At 39.8% G+C, this 17,305-nt stretch overlaps 1 protein-coding gene across 3 annotated transcripts in view; it reads right to left on the bottom strand.

Annotated features, from left to right (window-relative positions):
• The window catches only part of LOC120860300 (FERM domain-containing protein 3), a 345,585-nt gene that overhangs the window by 39,570 nt on the left and 288,710 nt on the right, over positions 1–17,305 (bottom strand). The window contains exon 1 of one of the 3 annotated variants that reach the window (XM_040236081.1): positions 7,685–7,841. The exons of the other annotated variants lie outside the window; for them this stretch is intronic. Within the exon in view, the coding sequence (XP_040092015.1) occupies positions 7,685–7,811 (127 nt within the window). The 5' untranslated portion in view covers positions 7,812–7,841. Of the gene's footprint in view, positions 1–7,684; positions 7,842–17,305 lie in introns of those variants that run through there. 3 annotated transcript variants of the gene reach the window in all.

Below are 17,305 nucleotides of genomic sequence, written 5' to 3'. Positions count from 1 at the left end.
AACAAAGGCAAACACTGTAATTATCACTTATATGGGGAATCTAAAATACACTATAAGCCAGCAAATATAACAAATAGAAGGAAAATCACAGATAAAGAGAAAAAACTAGCAGTTTCCGTGGAGGGAAGGGAGGAGGGAGGGGCAACATAGAGGTAGGGCATTAAAAGGTACAAACTATTAGGTATAAAATAAGCAACTAGGATATATTGTACAATACCAGGAATACAGCCAACATTTTATTTTTTAACTTTTATTGAAATGTAGTTGACTTAGGGGCTTCCTTGGTGCTTCACATGGTGAAGAATCTGCCTGCAATGCAGGAGACCCAGGTTTGATCCCTGGGTTGGGAAGATCCCCTGAAGGAGGGCATGGCAACGCACTCCAGTATTCTTGCCTGGAGAATCCCCATGGACAGAGGAGCCTGGCAGGCTACTGTCCATGGGGTTGCAAAGAGTCAGACATGACTGAGTGACTAAGTACAGCACAGCACAGATGAATGGATTAAGATGTAGTCTATGTGTACAATGGAATATTATTCAACCATAAGAAAGAAGAAAATCCTGCCATCTGTGACAGCACGGATGGGCCTTGAAGGCATTATGCTAGGTGAAATAAGTCAGAGAAAGGCAAAAACACCATGGTATCACTTATATGTGGAATCTGAAGAAAAAGGAAAAGTCAAACTCATAGAAACAGAAAGTAGTAAAATGGTTGCCATGGACTAGGGGGTGAGAGAAATGGGGAAAGGGTTCAAACTTTCAGCTGAAAGATGAATAAGGTTTGATGTTCAAATGTATAACATGATCTTTATAGTTGATAATACCTAATTGTATAGTTGTCAATACATAATTGACATATGCGAGAGAGTAGAACTTCAGTGTTCTCATTAAAAAAAAAGATAAATATGTGAGGTCACACAGAGTCGGACAGGACTGAAGTGACTTAGCAGCAGCAGCTGCAGCAGCATGTACTAATTAGGGGGAACTTTTCACAATGTGTATCAAATTGCCACAATGTATACTTTAAATATCATTCAGGTTTGTCAATTATGCCTCAATAAACTGAAATTACAGAGATTATAAAGCTCTCTCTTAAATATTCTATATCTGAATCCTGGCCTTGTATTGTGATGTAATCTTGGACAAGCTAATAAGTCACTGTTTTCTGTAAAATCTATAAAATGGGAAAAATTCAGGCCATATCATATGGGGATATTGTGCACAGAGGAGTCATAAATAAACATGTGGGAAGTGGTCGGCACTTAGTAAACACTCAAAAACATTACTATTTACATATTAAAATGTCTGAAAGATCCTAACGAGAAGAAACCAGTTTTGTTTTCTTTAATAACTGGTTTAGGACTTCCCTGGTGGCTTAGTGGTAAAGAATCCACCTGCCAATACAGAAGACATGGGTTCAGTTCCTGGTCGGGGAAGATGCCATTTGCCATGGAGCAACTAAGCCTTTCAAGCCTGTGGGCCACAACTACTGAGCCCATGTACCGCAGATCCTGAAGCCTGCACGTCCTAGAGCCCAGGCTCCACAACGAGAGAAGCCACCGCAGTGAGAAGCCCATACACTGCAATGAAGATGAGCCCCTGCTCACCGCAACTAGAGAAAAGCCTGTACAGCAATGAAGACTCAGCACAGTCAGAATAAATAAATACATAAAATTAGTTTTTAAAAAACTGGTTTAACTTGACCAGAGATGTTTGAACATAACTTAGTTTGAGAAATACATGTTACTGCATCTCTGACCCATCTCAACTCAAAACCATCCAGTGAGCTGCAGACTCACCACACACCTGAGCATAGGATCATCAACCCCAGTATTTCCAAATCCAAGCAATGTATGTCCCACCCCAGCCTTTTCCTCCTCTACTAGTTACTACATAATAAAGAGCACCACCCTCTGCCCACACCAGCAGTCTAAGGGTTGGCCATAACTTTTCACTCACTGCTTACTCCCAACCTGTCACCAGCTTCTACAAACTGCCACTATATTCACTTTCAAAGTGGTCCCTGCCTCTCCATCGCTCCATGCTTGAGAATGAAAAAAAGTGAAAGTGTTAGTCACTCAATCATGTCCAATTCTTTGCAACCCTATGGACTGTAGCCCACCAGGCTCCTCTGTTCATGAGATTTCCCAGGCAAGAATACTGGGGTGGGTAACCATTCCCTTCTCCAGAGGATCTTCCTGATCCAGGGACTGAACCCAGGTATCCTGCATTGCAGGCAGATTCTTTACCATCTGAGCTACCACAGAAGCCCGAGGAATACTGGAGCGGGTAGCCATTCCCTTCGAAGGGATCCCTACCTCGTTATCACCCCATGATTATCACTTCTCAACTGCATAAGAGCAGTGGCCTCCTCACTGGTTTCCCTGATCTCAGTCTCACTCCTGAATTGTTGCCAGAAAAATAGTTTTAAATGCCTAATTAGTTGTATGAATTCTCTTCTTAAAAGGTCTTTTCATGCCTTTTAGGATAAAATTTAAACTCCATTTTAGTATATAAAGCACACCTCTACCCCACACATTTCCATCATTCTTATTTATTTTGTTGTCGTTGTTCAGTCGCCCAGTCGTGTCCAACCCTGTGACCCCATGGACTGCAGCACGCCAGGCTTCCCTGTCCCCCACCATCTCCTGGAGTTTGCCCAAGTTCATGTTCATTGCGTCGGTGATGCCGTCCAGCCATCTCATCCTCTGATGCCCTTTTCTCCTTCTGCCCTCAATCTTTCCCAGCATCAGGGATTTTTCCAATGAGTCATTTGTTCGCATCAGATGCCCAAATATGTCACACTATATCATGCCTCCTTGACTGTACAAACTGCCTTTCCCTGGAAAGTCCTTCTGCACCCAGAGGGCTCCTACTCATTCTTTAAGATTGAATGTTTCATCTTCTCTCAGAAGGCTCTCCTACATAGATGCTAATCTCATAGTTTCCATGGTTGACTCATCCATTTCTCTCCCAGATAATTAGTCTAAGCCAATCACAGTAATTTCATTCTCTCTGGTTTGGAAGTGGGCATGTGAGCCAACCCTGAAAATGAAAAATGAAGGGAAGAGTTGCCTGGGGAGGGGGGAAGTTCTGAGAAAGGTTTCTTGCTTCTAAGAAGAATATACTGGACAGATAATGGACTTTCCCTTGACATTGTATGTGAAGAAGACACCAGGAATTCTGGCAGTTATCCTATGATGCTGACAGCAAATGGCTTGAGGGGAGTTCTGGCTAACTGACAAGAACAGTGCAGAGAGATGAAATGAACCTAGCTTCTCAATCCTGGAATCCTCCCTGACTCTGGACTTGGTGCAGTCTTGGATAATAAATCACCTTATTATCTAAACCAGTGTTTGTTAGAGTTACTTGCTGCTAATGGTGTCCTAACTGATGCAGCTGTCACCATCTCATGGGTCTCTCTGTCATCACAATCAATCATCACACCAAAATCAGGAACATGACAGAAAACGCTCACTGCACTTCAGCATCATTGTGGTGAACTTCAATAATGCCATGTGATAAAGACAGAAAATAAGAAGCGTAAATATTGGAAAGGAGGGCACAAAACTGTCACTCTCTCTAGGCTATTGTATCAGCTACAGAAAAAGGCAAAGATTCTAATAAGAAGCTAGGGGGATTAATTATAAGTCAGTCAGGTGTTCAGCTTGAAAGCAACAAAGACCATGTAAAAATATGATGATGGAAAATCCCATTCAAAATAGCTAAATGCACAAATTAGAACAGTCACGTAATATCTAGGCTATCCATAAGAAATATTCAAAACTTGCATGAAGATAATACTAAAACATAGCTGAATAACATAAAAGAATACCTTGGAAAAATGAAGGAATATAACAGTGTTCCTGAATAGGAGAACTTAATTATTTTGAAGATCCATATCTCTTTGAACTAAAATTCACTGCAATTTTAATACAAATCTCAACACATTTTCAAAAATGACAAACGAGAAAGTGCACATGATTATCAGGAGACTCTGGATAAAAAAAAGATCCATAAGGGGGCATTTGACCTACCTCATGTCAAAACTATACTATTGTTCATAATGGAGCAGGAATACTAAAATATGCAATTCAGAAATACATCTTTGAAAATAATGAGAGCTTATGCTAAATAACTCTGAGAAAAATCACTAACCAATTGGGAAGGAGAAAAAGTATATCCCTACTTCATGTCAAACACACATTAAAAATTCCAAAGAAGTCAGCAAGTCAATTAAAAGCAAATATTAGATCAAACCACATGAAATCACTATTTTTGTAGGTCAAAGGCAGTTGACTATCAGAAATTTCACATAGTTAAAGCTAACGCATTAATTTTGCGGATGAAAACACAGGAAACATGTTTATAGTCTTGGAATGAGGGATACTGACAAAACATAAAACTCAGAAAAGAAGTCTGCACATGTAGAAATTGTCTGTACATATGAAAAGTACCTGTGTTACAAAGTTAACATTAAAATAAGTTAAAAGCTCAAAATCCTTCAAGCTATGTTTCAACAGCATGTGAACCGAAAACTTCCAGATGTACAAGATGGATTTAGAAAAGGCAGAGGAACCAGAGAGCAAATTGCCAACATCCATTGGATCATAGAAAAAGCAAGGGAATTCCAGAAAAACATCTACTGCTTTATTAACTACTCTAAAGCCCTTGACTGAGTGGACCACGACAAATTGTGGAAAATTCTTAAAGAGATGGGAATACCAGACCACCTTACCTGCCTCCTAAGAAATCTGTATACAGGTCAAGAAATACCAGTTAGAACTGGACATGGAACAATGGACTGGTTCAAAATTGGGAAAGGAGTACGTCAAGGCTGTATATTGTCACCCTGCTTATTTAACTTATATGCGAGTACATCATGTGAAATGCCATGCTACATCTAGCTGGAATCAAGATCAAGCTGGAATCAAGATTGCTGGAAGAAATATCAATAACCTTAGCTATGCAGATGACACCACTCTAATAGTAGAAACCAAAGAAGAACTAAAGAGCCTCTTGATGAAGGTGAAAGCTGTGCTTAGTCACTCAGTCACATCTGACAGTTTGCAACTGTAGCCTGCCAGGGTCCTCTGTCTATGGGGATTCTCCCGGCAAGAATACTGGAGTGGGTTGCCATTCCCTCCTCCAGGGGATCTTCCCAACCCAGGGATTGAACCCAGGTCTCCTGCACTGCAGGCGGATTCTTTACCATCTGAGCCACCAGGGAAGCCCAAGAAAACTGGAGTGGGTAGCCTATCCCATCTCTAGGGAAACTTCCTGGGCCAGGAGTCAAACTGGGTCCTCCTGCATTGCAGGTGGATTCTTTACCAGCTGAGCTACCCCGAAAGCCAAAGGTGAAAGAGGAGAGTGAAAAAGCTGGCTTAAAACTCAATACTCAAAAAACTAAGATCATGGTATCTGGTCCCATCATTTCATGGCAAATTTCATTTCATGATGGGGGAAAAAAAAATTGATGGGGAAACAATGGAAACAGTGACAGACTTTACTTTTGGGGGCTCCAAAAAAACTGCAGATGGTGACTGCAGCCATGAAATTAAAAGATGCTTGCTCCTTGGAAGAAAAGCTACGATCCATCTAGACAGCATATTAAAAAGCAGAGGCATCATTTTGCTGACAAAGATCCATTTAGTTAAAACTATGGTTTTTCCAGTCATCATGTAAGGATGGGAGGCTGAATAAAGAAGGCTGAATGTTGAAGAATTGATGCTTTTGAATTGTGATGCTGCAGAATACTCTTGAGAGTCCCTTGGACAGCAAAGAGATCAAACCAGTCAATCCTAAAGGCAATAAGAAGTACCAATATTTTGGTTACATGATATGAAGAGCTGACTCATTGGAAAAGACCCTGATGCTGGGAAAGATTGAAGGCAGGAAGAGAAGGGGGCGACAGAGGATGAGACAATTGGGTGGCATCACTGACTCAATGGAAATTAAAGAACAGGCAAGCCCATGGGGTCACAAAGAGCTGGATAGTGCTGAGCAGCTGAACAACAACAAAATTAAAAGCCAAGAACAAATTAGGAGGAAAAAAGATAAGAATTCTCACAATCTATAAGGGAGGGACAAAAATGAAATAGAAATGCACAAAGTAAACAAGTAATTCCAAGCAGAAATGCACATAGATAATTATCATCTGAAAAGATGCTCACCTTTACAAGTAAAAAGGAACTATTAAAATATTAAAATCAAATTATTAAACTTATTGAAATTAAAATATTAATTATTAAATTATTAAGTATAATTATAAATATAAATTAAATTATAAATATAAATATAAATTAAAATATAATTATAAATATATAAATATAAACATTAATTATTAAATATTAAATATTAAAATAACAATTATTAAAATTATTAAAAATTAAAATATTTAAAAGTATATTAAAATAATAAAATCTCATTTTTTTTTTCAGTCTTAGAAATTGGTCACATCAGGGTTAGTGCTTATGTGGGGAAGAAATCATTCTTGTACTCACCTTTTTAGTGAGTATTAGTTTTTCAGAAGATAATTTGTTTGCCCATTTCCATCAAAATTTAAAATGTGTATATCCGTCAAATCAGCAGTTATGCTTTTAAGAATCTGTCATAAAGAAATACTTGTATACGCATATTCCTTGGCAGCACTGTCTGTTACAGGCACTAAATAGGAAATATCAATTTCCAGTAATAATTTGGTGATTAAATAAATTATGATATGTCTTCACTATAAGATATTATTCAGCCAATTTTAAAAGGATACAGATTAATATGTATTGATATGGAAAGTCCTTCATGACATATGATAAATTGAAAAAAAAGCACTACAATATATATCAAACAATCCTATTTATGATAAAAAAAAATCCTATATGCATTCTACATGTCAATGTACATAGATCGGCTATCAGGAACATTAGGGTCAAGGAAAACACTCTATAAAGTTATACTTAAAATATCTTTTATAAGAACACATCATCTATTATCTATGTCATTATACAAATACAACTAAGTTCACTTAGGAGTGATTTCCACAAATGTCCATGAGGTATGGCCAATTCCAGACATTTCCCAGGATTTTTAAAATTTTAATCACTTGGTGAAAACCACATGTAACATATACATATGTTCCCATTTCCTCCAAGGACCACAAAATACATTTTCAATGAAAAGGAAACTAGCAGAACCTGTTTGATCCCAATTCTTTAACTGATACTATATTTCAGGACCATATTTTAGGACAGCTCTACTTTGAAGATATAGGAGGGTCTTGCCTCATCCAGGAAAGCGCACTTGAAGATCTTACCCTTTAAACAATGAAAGGAGGGAGGAGCATGTTTTGATCATCCAATCTGCCTTGTCTGTAATCATCCCTCATTCCTGAGCCAGTGGATTGGATACACCACCACTGCCTCCTTCCTAACCGAGCTACTGACTAGCATGTATGTCATTAGCCTTTAGGATGACTTCCTACCATTTCACTTAATGAGAGTGTCAGGACCTCCATTTGAAGCCCTCCCATTTTCCCTCAGTGCCTGCCCACTCCCCTTCCTGCCTCCCTGCTTTTCTCCCTCTTTCTCCTTCTCATCCTTATCACAGACTTCTGACATTCTCGGGTGAGTCGCAGCTGGAAGCCTGCACCCTTCTCCGGGGCAGACCGGAGCCCACTGCAGGGCACATACCCGTGTTTCTGGCTGTGATCTTGGAACTGTGTCTCAGCAGACGGACAAACACATTGCTGTTGCAGTGGTTCACCAACTGCAGGCGGAGACCCCTCCGAGTCTGGATCTTGACCAAGCATTTTGCCATTACTGTTTCTTCAATTCTCCGTGTCTCCTCTGCCTGTCATGGTCCAGGGCAGCTACCACCAGCCATGGTGGCTTTGACCTTTCACTAACTGTCCATTCTGTTTTAAAGGACCGAGGTAGGGCCCACTGAATGAATCAAATGTCAGGCTCCTAATGCAGCCAACAGAAATAACTCAGGAGGGATCAGCATGGGGCCAGAGGAGGGAGGGGGATGCTATTTTTAAACTCTCCACTCACTCCCTTGACAAACAATGAAATAATATACAACATCCTTACCCTAGCCAATTTGAAACCATTCAGGGCAGAGGACCCCAGCCCAATGTCCTACAGCTCCTAGGAACTGAATGCCTCCCCTGCCCCACAAAAATAAAACAATACTGAGGCAACTCTGATGGAGAAACAATCCACCTTGATTTCTTTTAAAAAATATTTGAATCTTTATTATGTTCTAGAGCAGTGCTTTCCAATAAAAATAAAATGCAAGCCACTGCACGGGGATGACCCAGAGAGATGTTATGGGGAGGGAGGTGGGAGGGGGGTTCATGTTTGGGAAAGCATGTACACCCGTGGTGGATTCATGTCAATGTATGGCAAAACCAATACAGTATTGTAAAGTAAAATAAAGTAAAAATAAAAATTAAAATAAATAAATAAAGAACAAAAAGGAAACATTTGAAAAGTGAAGGAAATAAAATTAATTTTAATGATGTGTTTTATTTGAAGCCAAGATATCTAAACTAGTATCATTCACCATGTAACAATATCAAAATAATAAAATAGTTTATTATTTTGATAATAATAAAAAATAATAGTTTATTTTTGGTACTAGGTCTTTGAAACTTGTGTGCATTTGCACACTTACAGCATGTCTCAGTTCAGCAAACAGCAGGACATGACTTAGCGACTGAACAACAGCATTCCCAATGCTCAACAGCCACATGAGATTGCCCTATTGGACAGCACAGCTCTGGACAAAGTGCTGAGGACCTCGTGGCATTACCTCTGTCCTCACAAGGATGCTAAAATGTCCCTTTTTGGATAGAAAAGGAAACAGCATCCTGGAAAGAGTAACTGACTTGACCAAATTCACAAAGTAAGTGGCAAAGCCATGATTTGAACCTAAGCATCCAATATCGGTTGACTAAGAAGACAGTCTCTCAGGAGGACAGCTGATGGTACCCCTACTTCTAACCTCATGTTTCAAATGTAGGATCTGAATATAATGTAATTCTCTCTCTCAAGACTTTGAAAGTCCTGCACGTGTACCTCTGAGCATGAAATGTGCTTGCATCCCAGAGTTAGTGTTCTGAGAGCAAAATGTTTTCAATATTTTAGGAATATTGAAAAATTCCTATATTTGAAAATATTTTAGCTGATTAGTAGCTGTGCCCCATATACTATCATTCAGTTCTATGTCTTGGCTGGTACATTTTCTCACTTTCATTTTTAGAAGAAAAAGTTTTTTCCTCCCACTATTATGCATATATGCATTTTTCTTCTTTAAATAGCTACTGAGGGCAAAAGATAATTTTCTAATAAAAATATTCTTTTTTTCTCCTCTCTTGACAAAACAAAACATTATATGCAGAGCAGTCAGTTGAAATTATGCATTGTTATATCTCACTGTGGGAATATAAATTGATCTAACATTTCTGGAAAAAAAGTTTAGCAAAATACATTGAATTTTATAGGCATGGTATCTGTTGACTCAAAAATTCTACTTTTAGGAATTTAGCCTGAGGAAATAATGAGAAATGTTGACAAAAATTTATGCACAAAGATTTTCATCAGAGTGTCATTTATTGTAGTGAAAAGAAAAAAAAAGTCAATCTAAATTTCCAGTGGGAAAATGATTAAATACATGTGATGGAATATTGTACCTCCATTAAAATGTATGTTTAGGAATTTAATGATGTGGGGAAAAGCTTGCAATATATTGATTACTGGAAGAAGCAGTTTATGTAAGCAGTATGACCTCAACTATATAAAAAAGTACACTACAGACGAGACTATAAATTTTGATAGGGGAAAATGAGGAGGCCAGCTATACACTGTGGGTGGAGGTCACTTCTAGATATCTCCCAGAGGGCTCCCTCTCCCCACCCACAGATTATCAGTTCCAGTTTCAACAGGGCAGTTCCTCCTCTCACCAGGGTTAGTCAATTTCCAAACTTGACACTTGAAAATACTCCTAAAAATTCACAATACCTTCACCCCTTTGCAATTCACTTTTTGATATAATACTGAGCAGAATCCCTATTTATAAAAAGATAGGCTGCACAGACGTGGGGCCCTAGGACAGTACCTGCTAGGCCTTCCCTCACTAGCCACCAACAGCAGTTCCTGAAAAACTACTGAAAATCGTTAGGATACTGAAAAATAAATCGGAAAGCCCCCATGCCAAATGAATCAGTACTGTGCAGGAACACAGATCAAGGATTTTAAAAGATTAATGTGGGCTCACTGGCATGGCAGTAGACCAGGCCTGAGATATTGAGAAAACCCCCCTTTGTCTATTTGGATGTAATATAGATTAATCTGTGTGCTATCATTATAAATAAAGACAACATGATGTGACTTGATAGCACACTCTAAACAGAAAAACCCAAAGCAACAACAAAAACCAAAACGAAAACCCCTAAAAGCAAATAAAAAACCCGAAACAAAACCACCACCATCCCTTATATCTGTTCATTTCCACGGAGAGTTATTCTCTTTTAATTCTCAACCTTCAAGTTTCATTATAATTTTGAAGTGTCTCCCTTCCTTTTACTAACTATAACTAATGATAAAAAAATGTTTTGCATCTCGTGCATGTAAAATTTTTTTCTTACTTTAACTTGTTCCCACTCTTTAAGTTACTTTTCAGAGATCTTAAGTATGATTCTTTTACCCTCTTTCTTCAGGGATCTTCAGCTTTTATTTAGAGGGAAGCATCCCATATTATCCCAGCGATTTCTGTCTACCTTGAACTGTTCTACCCAGAGGTGTGGCTACATTTCAAGAGGAAGCAACAAAGGGAAGCAGAGCCAACCCAAGGATTCTGGGAGAAACTGCCCAAGAAGCTTGTTATTCTTCTACGCACTGTGCTCATAGACCCAACAGCAATAGCACAACATTTGGATGCCCTTGAACACCCTTCCTGTTTAGATTTGTCTTGTTTGTTTGAAGAATCAGGAATGCATGTCTGGGCAGTGACAAGAAGCTAAAGAAAGCAGCAGATATGTGTGAAGAGAGGAATTGATTTTCCACAATGAGATGCCAGAAACACTGATAAATCAGGCAGAAGCCACAGCAGAAGAGAGTTCAATGATAAGAGCTGTTCATAAGCCTGGATTTCATGTCTGCTTTGGGGACAAACTTCCTGGCACAGATTTGAGGCAAGGGGACAAGTCTATCTTTGCTTTGTGGGTGACTGGGAGCTACTACATGACTTGGAACCCTAGGGCTTCCGAAAATGGAGACAATAAATCTCCCACGGGTGTTAGGACAAGGAAATGAGATTGACTATATCAACTGCCTTGCATAGTGCTGGCTCCCGGCTGATGAAGGAGAACTTAGAGGAGTTACAGAAAGTAAAAGTAAAAGCATAACCTCTGGGTTCTAATCCTGGCTGTACCATTTATCTGACTTCAGTTTCCATGCCTGTAAAATGAGCAGAGCAAAAGCAGGACCTATCTCCCAGGGCTGCTAGGAGGATTAATGAACGGGATCCATGAGGCATGTTCAGATCAGGTGCTATAACAGGAATTACTCAAAAAAATTACTGATTTTTTCCTAACACATGCTCTCTCCTTTACTCAAGGGAAAGACAGTGAAGAGTTTAAATAGTCTGGATTTTCTCCCTTCTGTCAGCCATCTGTTTCTAACATTTCTAGTTACTTTTCCCTAAATGGGGCTTCCCTGGTGGCAGATGGTAAAGCGTCTGCCTGCAATGCAGGAGACCTGGGTTCGGTTCCTGGTTTGGGAAGATGCCCTGGAGAGGAAAATGGCAATCCACTCCAGCACTCTTGCCTGGAAAATCCCATGGACGGAGGAGCCTGATAGGCTACAGTCCATAGGCTCGCAAAGAGTCGGACACGACTGAGTGACTTCACTCAGCATTGCAGGCTGTTTACCTGACCAGCCCTGTGACCTTGGGAAAGCTATATAAGCTTGTTGAAATGTAGTTTTCTGCCTGGAAAATAGTACTGATGTTGACATTCATGTTACTGAGTGCCTGATAAGTAGCAGGCACAGTAAATGCTAGCCACTCTATTATCATCAATATCATGTACCTTATTAGTTATTTTGAAACCTAACAGGTTTCACAGGTGTAGTGGGTTTAGCTTTTAGTTAAAATAGTTATGGAGATTCACTGAAATTTTAGCTGACTGCTAACTCCAGTTAGGAAGATAATAAAAAGTTATTACACACATTAAATGTTCTTCATAATAAATTTAGACATCAAGTATCAGTTACGTGATACTTGATGTCTCAGGTTATTTGACGCTTAAATTTATTTGAGGTCTAAATTATTTGAAAATCCTTGGCACTGCCACATATCATATTTATCATATAATGAAATATAATGTTATAAAATATTTTAATAATATTTTGTGATACAATGGGTATATTCTTGGATATATAATAACAAGAAATGGAAGCAGTTCCCAGCACCACTAAGTGACAGAGCTATTCGACCAGGTAGTCAGTCATTTGTATAATTCAATTTCCTCCTTTGTAAAATGAGACATTATCTGTCCTATCCATTTCAAAGAAATGGTCATGAGTCTCAAATTATAGTAATTCATGAAAAAAACTCTGAAAATGTATAAGATGCTTTGGCATATTGGATACTCTTCCTCTTATTATCTGCCTTATCAGATGAAGCACTCATTGAATGCCTCCTCCCTTTAACACAAGAGCACTGCTCAGTGGGGCCAGTCATCACATGCAGTGGTGGGAGAAAGGCCAATAAACCTCCTGGAGAATTACAGCTGCAGAACAGAATTCAAACAGTGCAGCTGTGCACTGTGGGGAAAGAGAACACTCTTCACAGGGACTTCATGGCTATAACAGCAGCGGTCCCCAGTCTTTCTGGCAGCAGGAACCTGTTTCGTGAGAGTTTTTCCATGGATGGGAAGGGATGGTTTCAGGATGACTCAAGCTCATTACATTTATTGTGCACTTTATTTCTATTATTATTACATGCGCTCCACCCCAGATCATCAGGCATTAGATGAAAAGGAGGTTGGGGACCCCTGCTGTAGAGGATTCTAACATAGGACTCATCTGTTTCCCTGACCATCTGATACACTGACAACTGTGGCATCTCTAAATAGGGAGTTTATTCGAGCTATGTCAGAGAAGGACAGACAAGAGAGGGAGAAATAGTAAGAGAGACAGGAAGGGCGGATAGAGTGTCACAGCGCTCTGTCTGCTCAGACCACTGGTGACGATTTCTAAACAGGCAGGAAAAACAGACTGGACACTCCCTCAGACACTGCTCTGCTTGCTGCCTCCTTGTGTTCTGATCCTGACTTTTTTACCCCAAACTTAGAGAATTAATATTCTTGAAAATAAATCCTAGGTGGTAGTTATTATTATTATCAAAAAAGCACTGCCTGCACAGTGCAGGGAAGTAGAGAACTACCAGAAGGTAGGAAATGGGTGGAGGAGATCCCAGTAGTCCCTCAAAGGTGACAGCCCAGAGAAAACTGCTGCTGACATGTGCTCTGTTTCCTCCCAGACCTGCAGGAGTTTTAAGTTCAACGGGTTGCAAACATAGTTAAAATACTTACAAGTTGGTGAGGCCTAGAGAAGTCATAATGGAGTATGAAATTTTAACCTCAAAGCCAAAGATACCAATGTGTTGTGCTATAAATCATTCTGTGTGATGTTTTGAAACTTTTAAAACTGTATTTTTTGTTTACAGTACTAAAATCAGAGCTATCACTCCTCTGACAAAGGTCTGTATAATCAAAGCTGTGGCTTTTCCAGTTGTCATGTATGGATGTCAGAGTTGGACTATAAAGAAGGCTGAGCACTGAAGAATTAATTGATGCTTTTGAACTGCGGTGCTGGAGAAGACTCTTGAGAGTCCCTTGGACTGCAAGGAGATCCAACCTATCAATCCTAAAGGAAATCAGTCCTGAATATTCATTGGAAGGACTGATGATGAAGCTGCAGCTCCAATACTTTGGCCACCTGATGTGAAGAGCTGACTCACTGGAAAAGACCCTGATGCTGAAAAAGATTGAGGGCAGAAGGGGGCGACAGAGGATGAGATGACTGGATAGCATCACTGACTCAATAAATAGGAGTTTGAGCAAACTCCAGGAGACAGTGAAGGACAGGGAAGCCTGGCGTGCTACAGTCCATGGGGTTGCAAAGAGTCAGACACAACTCAGCAACTAAACAACAACTGACTTTCTGAGTGCTATTTACCAAGATCTGAGCAAGCTCAGTTTGTCCATGCTCTCCCTCCCTCCTTCTCTGACAGAGTCCCCACAAAGGGCTGCTTTAGAAGACTCTCCCTGAACACAGACAAGCCTGCATCCATGTGAGCCTGTTCACAAACTGGATGGCTCGTCTTTCATTCATCCAACAGATACTCCCTGAGCACTTAAGTGTGCTAGGCACTGGCCCAGACACTTGGAATACAGTTGAGTCTGAGCCTGATTATGGTCTTGGCCCCATCCTGGAGGGTGATACAGATGTGCAACAAATAAGCCAACACACAGACAAGATAATGTGAGTGCTGTGAAGGGAATAACAGGATTCATCATTGATAACTTGGCAGGAGTAGGGTTTTGGGGGTAAAGCTTCAGATGGAGCTGTTGTCGAAAGATCGTCTTAGGGTGATAGTTCACCCTACATCTGAAGAGGAGACAGAAGGATCCATTGTTGCAAAGGTACCTTATCATATGCTGAATGCTTCTCTGTCATACTGAAGTTTATTGAGGGGTTCCTTTCTGGCCCCCAAGTCAAAGTTTTCATTACTTTTGCTTTACAGTGATGATAGGTTAGCAGCAGGCTTTGGTCTAAGCTCTTAATATACATCCTCTTGGGGATGCTGATCTTATTTTTCAGAGTATCTTTGTCTTTTTCATAGTAAAAAAAATGTATTTTCTATTGCTATGGGTCAATTAATACTCATGACAACCCTGTTAACTAGGGCTGTTATTTACAAATTTTACAGAGAAGGGAACAGAGGCTTAAAGATTAGGAGCTACTTCCTACGAAAATAAACATCATACCCTCCCCCAAACACACAGACAGCATCATCCTTTTTCTAGACAGTCACCCACCCTGTCAATTCCACCTCCTAATTCTTCCTCACCCACTTCCCAGTCCCAGCCACCTCTTTGGAGTCTGAGGCAGCTGCCCTCTCAGCCTCTGACACATCCATCTCAGGGCATCTAGATACAAAGCAAGTTTTTAAAAACACTAATCTGTTCACTTCACTCACTTAAAACTGTCAGATAGCTTCTTTCAGACATACCCAGCAGGGATTTTCTTGGAACCTTTAGCTCATAAATTTAGAACAAAAGCTTAGTGATAACTTCTCATGGACACAGAATCTTAACAACTAAAGACTGATTTCATATACTTAATGGAAAATCTAAAGATGAAGAACAATACACAGCATTTGCTTAAATTACCTTCCCAATTAGGTTCCAAAGTATGATGCTAGAAACGTCTCTAGAGCTTCAGGAGAAAAGGAATTAACTTTTGAAGTGAATGAGCTTAATGTTTTGTCTTCTAGGATTCTTTTTCCTTTCATTTTCTGGTATTCCAGATTCTATCAGTTAAATCAAAGAGGAAGGGCACCCACAGTGAGGTGAGGGGCAGGATAAGCCGAACTCTATGAAAGCCTGAGAAGTAGCATAAGATGCTCTAGCTACAAGGAAATGGGCATCTCAGCCTCTATTTCCAAATCTCTTCTGCCAACCAGAAAAGTCATGAAGGCCCCGCTGAAGACTGAGAATCACAAGGCCTGCTGACAGCTCTAAGAACTTCCCGCAATCCCTCATGTTTTCCTAACTTTCCAATAAGATGTGGATCTGCATCTTATCTACAAACAAGAAAGAGCATATCATTCCAAGCAGTCAGCTTTCGATAAGAAATAAAAGTTAGAAAAACATATTCATGAGAAGACAGATGTATTGCTGGGCTACTACCTCTATCTTCCAAAGAATGAATTTAGTCCCTGACCCTCCAAAATCAATTATAAGATTTCTGAACAAAATGTTTACAGTGAGCATACTCTGTTTCAATAGGGAAATGTTTACATACTGAAAAAAATAGAAATAGAGCAAAGAATATAAAAAACTAACAAGTTATTTTTAAATGACATAAAAAGCCTAATGCACATTGTACTTATGAGTTCTCAGTGGAAGTAGGTTAGAACTCTGAATTTTTTGTTTTATTTCATAGCATGGCTTATATGTAATCTTAGGGCTTAGGGTCAGGAACAGAAAAGTCAGCTAGAATGGCTCCCCTTCCATTAACCATCCAGCCTTTAGTGAGAAGATCCCAGGCATTGTGCAGGGAGGGGCATGCAGTTAGATCAGACATGTAAACTGATGGTTAGAAAGAGGGGTTTTTTTAAAAAAAAAAAAAAAGAAAGAAAGAGGGGTTTTAGGAATCAAATATAAGAGGCACCTCCAGAGAAATGGGCAGCAGAGTGGTAGTTACCAGGAGCTGTGGGAGTGGGGATGTGGAGATGTTTGTCAGAGGATACAAACTTACAGTTGTTAGATTAACAAGATCTGGGGATCTAATGTACAGTATGGTGATTATAGCTAGTAATGCAATATTACATACTTAAATATTGCTAAGAGTCGATCTTATGTTCTCACCAAAAGAAAGAAATGATCATTATGCTATGGGAGGGAAGTGTTAGCTAACTCTATGGTGATCATCATTTTGTACCATATAAATGTATCAAATCAATACATTGTACATCTTAAATTTGTACACGGTTATATATAATTATATCTCAATAAAGATAAAAAGAAGAATAAATGCAAGAATGAAAGAAAAGAAAGCTATTAGTAGTTTCTTCAGAGCCAGGAGCATGTCATGGGGAGGAGCCACTTGACAAAACAGTATGGACTGAGCCGGTGGAGCAGAGGAAAGCTGGAAGAGCAGCCCCAGCAAAGGAAACAGCAGAGAGGATCCTGTCTGGGTCTGCACTACTGGGTGGGGGTGGGTGGGAGGAGAGCTGCAGTCACAGAATGATGAGAGGGTCAGGCAGGACCAATGGAAGGAAATATGGCGAGTGTGGACCAGATTGGGAGGAGCCATGAACACCAGGGCTGGACTCTGCTCCACAGCCAATGGGGAAGGTTCTAGAAACTACTTCTAATAAGGGTGATGGCTCCAGCAGGAGTTTAGAGAATGGGTTAGATGAAGATAAATAAGGAAGATACTGCAGTGTCCTCAGAGAGAGAAGAGGGGACCTGGAATGAAGATGTAACAGCCGGCTGAAGAGTTGGGACAACGTCA

This window comes from Oryx dammah, unplaced genomic scaffold (genome assembly GCF_014754425.2).
Source record: "Oryx dammah isolate SB20612 unplaced genomic scaffold, SCBI_Odam_1.1 HiC_scaffold_11056, whole genome shotgun sequence".
NCBI classification, from domain to species: Eukaryota; Metazoa; Chordata; class Mammalia; order Artiodactyla; family Bovidae; genus Oryx; species Oryx dammah.
This window is presented reverse-complemented; position numbering and strand designations above follow the sequence as displayed.